The sequence below is a fragment of the Hoplias malabaricus genome, chromosome 17 (genome assembly GCF_029633855.1).
Source record: "Hoplias malabaricus isolate fHopMal1 chromosome 17, fHopMal1.hap1, whole genome shotgun sequence".
NCBI classification, from domain to species: Eukaryota; Metazoa; Chordata; class Actinopteri; order Characiformes; family Erythrinidae; genus Hoplias; species Hoplias malabaricus.
In genome coordinates this window covers 34,817,907-34,826,701 of record NC_089816.1, presented here as the reverse complement: position 1 = coordinate 34,826,701, position 8,795 = coordinate 34,817,907, and the positions used below count along the sequence as shown (strand labels likewise).

The window sequence follows — 8,795 nt, the reverse complement described above, 5'->3', positions numbered from 1 at the left end:
TATCTTTCTGTCACTCAGGGTCTGTTTGTGTGTGTGTGTTTGTATCAGTATCAGGGAGATATTTACATATGCCATAAACAGCAGTGTTGTATTTTTAAATACAGCAATATGTCTTCTACTTGTTGAGAAAGAAACTGGACCCAGATTCAAGAACCACAGGACAAGAACTTACTTTCAAACACTTTCATTATGTTCTCCACATAACTCAAAAAAAAAGCCCAAAGAAAACAAAACAAAAAGAAAAAACAAACAAACAAACAAACAACCCCCCGGAAAAAAGGAAAGAACTGAATCGGAGAAGGAGAGAAAGAGAGAGAAAAAAGAACTTGGCATGCTCGGGCATGCGATGGCCTCACAGGGTGATGAGGTACGTCCAGACGGAGTGGTAGCGTCGCCACCGGAGCGGGAGGATCTCACCCCCAGCTTTGCTCTGATTCCTTGCACACACATCAGTAACAGCATCTGCAGCATTTGTACCAGATCATGAGCGCATATATGTTCTCCAGAAACCCAGGAACTGCAGACCAGGTGGACAAAGAACACCTCCACACGATTGACCTCTGCCTTTCGTTCCTCTCCATCAGCTTCTTATTGTACATTGTTATATTCTCTGTTTGTTTTCAGCTTTTTATTAGTATTATTTTTTTGGCTGGATAGAGAAACGGGAGAGATATGGTGGGAAAGGAGAGAGAGAGAGAGAGAGAGCACAGACTGGGAGCGATCATTGACAGGAGCAGAGACTCAGGCGGAAAGTACAGGCCCCATACACACATGCTATAAAAACATCTCAGAGTCTTTGAGTTCAGTAAGCCAGCTAGAAAAAATAAAGAAAACGCCTCTCTTCTGCGAGCAGGTTTCTTTAGTTTCAGTGTTTACTGTGTCTCGTTTTAGTTTCTCCTCGGATTCGGGAGCAGAGAAATGGATGCAGGACCTGCACGCAGCTCCTCTGACTGCAGTGCAGACTGTTTTACCGACTGCTAACAGCCCTGCTCTTCCTCTGCAGAGCATCGTGGAAAACAGCCTGGAAAATACAGCCTCTTTGTTTGGGGATTAAAGGATTTTTTCTTTTAAATAAATAAACAAATAAATACAATTCAATAAAATTCAAATCGCAACCCGATACTGCGTCCAAAACTAGAAGAGTTTATATTCCTTATTTTTCTTAGAAGTCGTCTATACAAAACTAAAACATACGTCAGCATGCAAATTTGTTTGTTTGTTTTTTTTAAAAAAACAAGGCAGTCGGCGTTTATTTTTTCCCTTTTTCCAGACGTCTTGCAAATAGCTAAAAAATATTTTTTTTCTTTTTTTTTCGTTTTCTTTTAAATCATTTATCCATAAATATTTATTCTGAAAGCAGCAGTTGGAAAAAACGTTAACAGTCTCTAAACTTCTGGTCGAGAACGCCCGGCTTCCTCGGATGCAGGCGGGCAGCAATGTTGGTCATTACCGTAGTAAAGAATGAAGGGGGGGGGGGGGGTAATTGGGGGAGTGGAGTTCAAATGAATATGGATTTACAGAACATCATGTGTTAGCCCTCATACAACATTCAAACAAGGTATAAACAATGAAGCATGTCAATCAAACTCAAAAGCATATCTGATACAAAGTGTATAATCCATGTGACTAGATTGTGTTGATGTAGAAATGATGTAGAGTGAATTAGATTAGAATTGCTGGATTGTAGTGTTTGACATTCTCACTGACATGGCAATACCTTGTATCTTAGCCCCATCACCAGGAGATCACAGGTTCAAATTCAACCGTCAGAGGCTGGGAGTCCAAGAAAGCACAACTGATTTTGCTCTGTAAGTGATCACTGCCTGCTGTGCCAGCTATTACAGGCATTTGTCGGCTGATGTAACAGATCTGGGCGGTTTGCATTCTCCTCCAACATGCTAAATTGTTCAGTAGCACTGAGTCCGCTGTAGTTCGAAAAGAAGTGGTGGGACGGCCTCATGTTTATCTGAGATAAAGCATGTGTCCACCTCCACCCTCCTGAGGCTGTTGGCCTTGGTTGTGATTACAGAAGGTTAACTGACATTGGAATTGCAGACAACAGTCAACTGGGAGTAGATTTGTTAAAAAAATTTGGAGGACATTTTCTAAAATCTGAAAAGTCCGTAACTCTTTGAGCGAAAAAATGCTAATTATTTTTTTTTTCTTCTCATGAATATAGCTATTATTTTGGAAGCACAAGGTTTTGTTCTGTCTTTGACAAAATGAAGACTATCTTCTGTAGTTGCAATTAATGTAGCGCTGGTGCTACCACAGACGTTTTTACTGTGGTAGTGAATTCAGGCACCTGCTCAGAGATGGCAGGACTAATCACATCTGCATCTTGGAACTCTTCAGGTTTTATAGCTACAGGCCGAGCAAATCCAGATGCTGCTGAAGATGTTGGTACGCTTCATGTTTGTGAAAATATCCAAACACAGTGACACAACCTGCCATGACTCTGTGAAGTTGCATGTACCGTTGATTTGATGGAGGGAAGAAGGTTGGCCTGTTACAGAGATGAGCAAAGACCCATTGAGGAACTGCAGCAGCTTGAACGAACTGCCGAAGAGAAACAGCAAATTATCAGTCCAAATTGGGACTACACGTAGCACAAAAACGTAGCACTGAATTTGTGCTTGTTCACACTAACGTCATTATTTTCTGAGATTACTCTTCTGAGAAACTCTAGATAGTATTTTCACCTTCAAATTAAGATTATTTGAATCTTAATTAGATGCTCCACTGAGCTGTAGTAGAGACAGCAGAGCCTCTGTTGTTGTTTCCCTGGGCTCAGCACTGCAGAAACTGCGCTATGTAACATTCCAGCAGAGTGCTGTAACAGTGAATTACATTCTGCAACTGGAGGAGGAGCCCAAGACCACACTGAAAACCTTGGACGTTGGTTTAGGCAAAGTTCCTAATGCTAGCTATCGTCTATCTTCAAGTTTTATTAATTTAACCTTTATTTAACCAGGAAGTCCTTTGAGATTTAAATACCTTTATCCAGACCTGTGTAGTTGTGTAACGTAACTGTAAAATAAATCAGCAATTGTTAGAGTTTTAGCCTGATTTTATGGTCACTGCACATCATACTGTAAGAGAAATGTTAAGCTATTGGTCACTGGGATCACTATCACGCACAAGGAGACCTCCGTAAACAATAATAATATAAAATGATATATTTTTTTAGGTTAATGCAGTCACAAAATTAGGAATTTGTGTGTCACACATCATTCCGTAGCAGTTTGTCATAGTTAGCTATGCTTAAGCCAATTTCCGCTAAAGCACTGGTTCCTATGGGACTTGCAATGTTATGTTAGGCAGAGTGTTCAGCAATAAAACAAGTAGCGACCTAGCAAACGATATTCAGTGATTATTTTACTATGTTCTGCTTACAATCGAAAACGGTGCTTTCTGCAGTTCCCAATGGGGCCCTTAAACCAAGACGTGGAATGTGATGCCGGAGCGTAGTGTGATGCCAGGAAAGGGATGTGGTGAAGGGTCGGTGGGGTAAGATAGGGGGCCGTTTCCCATCCTTTTGAAAACATGGCATGACATGGCATGCAGTATGCTCATCACTCTCAACGTTCAGACGGAGTAAACCTCACACACCCTTAACGCCACATCACACACCCTTGATCTCCCACTGCCCAGGTCCGTTTGAGTCCATTCCCAGTTCCCAAAAACAAACCCAACTGAAAGAAATCAAAACCAAAGGAAAAAGCCATAGTCAAGAGCCAAAAAAAAAGGCAAATAAGGAGTTTATAAAACAAGTTTATGAATCTGAATATCTTTGATGGATGAATAAATTTGTTAAAACTCTATGTTTCAGAGGAATATTTCAAGCTCTGCACTTGAGATGAAGAAAGAGAAAACAAACAAACAAACGATTAAATAAACCCCAGAGATCTCTTTGGAGAAGCAAAGAGGACACGTTTGGCCGTTTTTGTTCGGATCTTCGTTGGCGCCGTCTTCCTCCGTCCTTTCGTTTGAGTTTCCGTAATCGGATCAGAAGTAGTTGTCGGTTTAGAAACGGGGCAGAGGACCAGGTAACACTTGTATAATCTGATTTATAATAATAGCTTTCTGATGAAACAACAGGAACCAATAGAGAGGAAAACAGTTTAAATAAAAAAGTGAATAAACAAAATGGCGACTCCAATGTTGAGCAAAATCACCATGACAACCAGAACTGAGCTGGAGCCCTGTTAGGAGAGAGGGGGAGGGGGAGAGGACACACACACACACACACACATATTAATATATGCTGTAGCATTCATCTATTATAAATATGTGTTAATGAGAGTGATACTTGTCTCTTCTAGAAGCCTGACTTATTTTCCGAAGCAGAGATGAACTCTTACCTACAAAGGTGTGTGTGTGTGTGCAGCGAGGGCTATGTGGTGCTGTTTGATAGAGAGATATGATCCGAATGGAAATGGAAATGAGCCTCTCTTGGGTGCATTGTGCGAGCGATCGAAGGCTGAGCACGTTCACAGAAAACAGAAAGATGAAGTGTGTCCGGCCGAGGCGATTTTTAATTGATGTGCTTATGTAACCGTGTCATCACGGAGCATGTTTACCGCCGCCAAGAGAATAAGGACACACGTTTTACATGAGAGCAACATGTGAGCCGTGAAATCGGGAAGTGAAGTGTAAAGAAAGACAGCGGCGGTGTCTGACTCTGGCACGTTCACTCAGCAGCGGATATAGAATGTAAATCTGTAAAATGACATGAATTAGCCCCACCTTTAGGGCACTTTGGATCTTAGGGCTGGTTTCCCAGATATGGATTAAGCTTAATTTCAGACAAAACTGCGGTGCTAATGATGAATCCTCCTTTTACATTTCTTTGTAGTCTAGGATTAGTGTTAATCCATGTCAGGGAAGCTATCCTTGGTTGTGATAAAATGTACAAAGTGGACCACTCTGCCAGTAGTTCGCCAACAAATCCAATACATTCAACCCTAGTGTGACCAGACGTCCTCTTTTACCCGGACATGTCCTCTGTTTTAGACTTAAAAAAATGTCCGGGGGAATTTCACAAACCTCTGGGATGTTGTTTTTCTAGAGCTTACATAGAACTTCGAGAAGCGTTGCGTTCACAAACTAGTCCTGCCCTCCCCTACTCCGATTGGTTCGCTTGAGTGAGAAGGGGGCGTGGTGAAGTGGCCTAAAATCTTCTGATTGGACGGTCTGACTGTAGAGCTACCGTTATTGGTCGATTATCTTCTCTGTAAACATGTAATTGGTCAGTCTGCACGGCAGTAGTCCTTGTTTACCTCAGGCAAAGCTCATGTACCCACACTCATCTCGAGCAGCTATGCCGAAACGGAAATGTAAGTTCTCGGATGAATTAAAAAAACAAATTCCCATGTTTTGTGCAGCAAATAAAGGTGTAAAGGACCTAAAAGCACACACAGGTTCACCCCCCCCAGGACATGTCCTGTTTTTCACCACCTCAGATCTGGTCACCCTACTCAACCCACAATTCAGTTCATGTTTATGACACTGAGGTCACGATGTGGTCTTCTCATGAACCAGGTTTGAATCAAGAAGCATAATCATCACATTGTGACGTGTTTCAAAAGACAAAGTGGACTGGAGTTAGAGGTGGGCGGATCGATCCAAATATCGATACCAACAGTGGTATTGGTATTGATCAATACTCATGTAAAAAGATCGATACTCCATGGTTTTTTTCAGCGCAGAACAGAAGAGTAGCGGTAGCCAAGTAATTACAGGGCCAATATCACTGATATCGATAATGGCCCTGTATTTACATGGGATTGAATCGACACCAAAATTCCCTGTATCGCCCACCTCTAACTGGAGTAAGACGTAGAGGTTTAAACAAAACAAAAGCATTACACACCACCACATTTAAGGCTCCACTACATAATATTTGTTTATTAAAATTAAACTGCATTCCAATCAAGTCCCTCAGCTGCGAGTCACACTGTAAACTCTAAGATAGTCACTTTACCCTCAGAGCTGTCAGGTGGGATTTGGCTGGATTTTTTGGGACTGTGTCAGATGTTTTTAGATATTAACGTCTCATATATACACACACACACACACACACACACACACACTCCAAAAAAGATCCGGCTCAATAGGCTGGTCATGTAAGGAATGTTATGCCACATCACTGCATGGAAAAGTGCTTGGTTCGGCTAAGGGAACAGTGGGCTTTGGAAACCACAACAACGGCGGCGGTAACGTTAAGCGGTGTTTACTCATGGTGTATCGGCGTGTTGTTGTTGTTTGGGACTGAACACAGCTCCGTCATCAGTTCAGACAGATCAGTAGAGTTTGTTCCTTCCTTGTTGCAGCGTCCAGCTCTCGCTGGATTCTTTTGTCGGCCACCGATCCAAGGAGCGTTTGAACCTCTTCAAAAGACCACGGCGTCATTTTACGAGCTGCCGTCGTGAGTCGGATAAAAACAAACGTGATCTCTGCTGCAGCTGGAGATTTTACAGATGGAGAGTTGGTGCTGGTCGTCTGCGTGGCGTAGAGTGACGACTCTCTCTGGACGATCAGCGCTCTGCAAGGTTTACACGCCACGGTTTAGTCCCTACTCGACTCGCTCTGAACCACGAGAGAACAGCCACTAAACAAGAACCCGCTTCCACGTACTATTGGAAAAGTGAATGAGCCAAGCTGAGAAGAGTCGAGTCGGGACAGGACCATGCAGGAATGGAAATGTGCCATTAGAATGTGTGTGGTTCACAGTGTTGATCTGTAGAGCTCAGACAGTCAGTGAATGCAAGAAGAGAGATATCACTGAATATGAAACAGTATGAATCGATCTGAGTGAGTGAGTGAAAATACGTTCATTCAAAATAATTTTTCAGTTTCATATTTGGTTTGATTCATTATTTGGACACAAATCTTTTCATAATGTAGATATTATTTCTACATTAATGCACTTGCAATCATCAGAGAGTTATATGTGGAGAAGTGGAACACAACCCATGTTTAAAAATATTCTTCCGCATGTTTTATGCAATTACATGTTTCGACCAGAGAGGTCGCCAAAGTTTTAATAGAATATACGTCTCTACAGTTTTTGATGTTGTTTGATGTTGATGAAGCTGTAGGACATAAATAATGGAGGTTTATACACCAATAAATAACATCCTGCAAACTGCATTCATAAATGATCACACACAGAAATCAAACAGAGTTATGTTATTAATTAATCTCTAATTAAATTGTTATAGGACTTTAAATCTGCATTTGAGGTGAGTGTGGAAAATAATGTAGAAACACAAAACACTTCTGTCTGAATGTACTCAAATGAACATTTTCATTCATTCATTCACACCCCCTCCTCACAGACAGTCACCCGGAGGAAACCCACGCAGACACAGGGAGAACACACCACACTCCTCACAGACAGTCACCCGGAGGAAACCCACGCAGACACAGGGAGAACACACCACACTCCTCACAGACAGTCACCCGGAGGAAACCCACGCAGACACAGAGAGAACACACCACACTCCTCACAGACAGTCACCCGGAGGAAACCCACGCAGACACAGGGAGAACACACCACACTCCTCACAGACAGTCACCCGGAGGAAACCCACGCAGACACAGAGAGAACACACCACACTCCTCACAGACAGTCACTCAGAGCAGGAATCGGACTCACAATCTCCAGGCCCCTGGAGCTGTGTGACTGTGACACTACCTTTTCAGAAAAGCAAAAAAAAAACTAAATAAATGTAGCCAATAAATGCAAGTTAATGTTGTATATTTTATAAGGATAATATATATGTAAATAATGTAAAAGAAGGAAAGCTAATACCTTGCTCATTAGCACTGCCTTAATGTTCACACTTCAGAAATGAATATGTAAATATGTAAAACGGTATGGTGTATGTAGTGTGTTATGTTCACTGTGTATTTATATGTATACATGGATCAGCCATCTACACTCACTGTCCACTGCATCAGCTCCTCTGACCATTCAGTTGTACTTTGTAGTTCTACAGTTACAGACTGTAGTCCATGTGTTGTTGTTGCACTGCATACTTTGTTGGGTCCCCACAGAGCAGGTGTGATGTGGTGGTGGATCATTCTCAGTGCTGCAGTGACACTGACGTGGTGGTGGTGTGTTAGTGTGTGTTGTGCTGGTGTAGAGTGGATCAGACACAGCAGTGCTGCTGGAGTTTTTAAACCCTGTGTCCACTCTCTGTCCACTCTGTGAGACACTCCTCCCTCATTGGTCCACCTTGTAGATGTAGAGTCAGAGACTTAAATGTAAGGTCACTGTTAGTCTTTGATTTGTGGACACTGGACGCTGCCCCCTGCTGGCTTGGTGGACTACTCTCAGTGCAAAAGTGATGCTAAGGGACTTAAAAACTCCAGCAGCACTGCTGTGTCTGATCCACTCTACACCAGCACAACACACACTAACACACCACCACCACGTCAGTGTCACTGCAGCGCTGAGAATGACCCACCACCACATCACACCTGCTCTGTGGGGGTCCTGAGCGCTGAGGAACAGGGGGAATATGGAAGAAGGAAGTATGCAGAGCCACTGATGGACTACACTCTGTAACTGTCGAACTACAAAGTGCTGGAGCTGTGAGGATAGAAAATGAGCGCAGAAACAAGCAGGTGGTTTTAATGTTATGGCAGATTGGTGTATATAGGATAGAAACACTGTGGATTGTGACTTTAAATAATGAAATGTGAGTGTTTTTTCTTGGTTAGCTCATACGCTAATGTGATTTTTTTGTTGTGTGTAAACCTGGTTTATACAATTATACTGCAGT

At 42.4% G+C, this 8,795-nt stretch overlaps 1 protein-coding gene across 1 annotated transcript in view; it reads right to left on the bottom strand.

Annotated features, from left to right (window-relative positions):
• Positions 1-265: 265 nt before the first annotated feature.
• jph3b (junctophilin 3b) overlaps positions 266-8,795 on the bottom strand; it is a 67,177-nt gene continuing 58,647 nt past the window's right edge. Inside the window, 1 exon segment of the mRNA XM_066649971.1 lies at positions 266-4,205. Coding sequence (XP_066506068.1) covers positions 4,125-4,205 — 81 coding nt within the window. The 3' untranslated portion in view covers positions 266-4,124.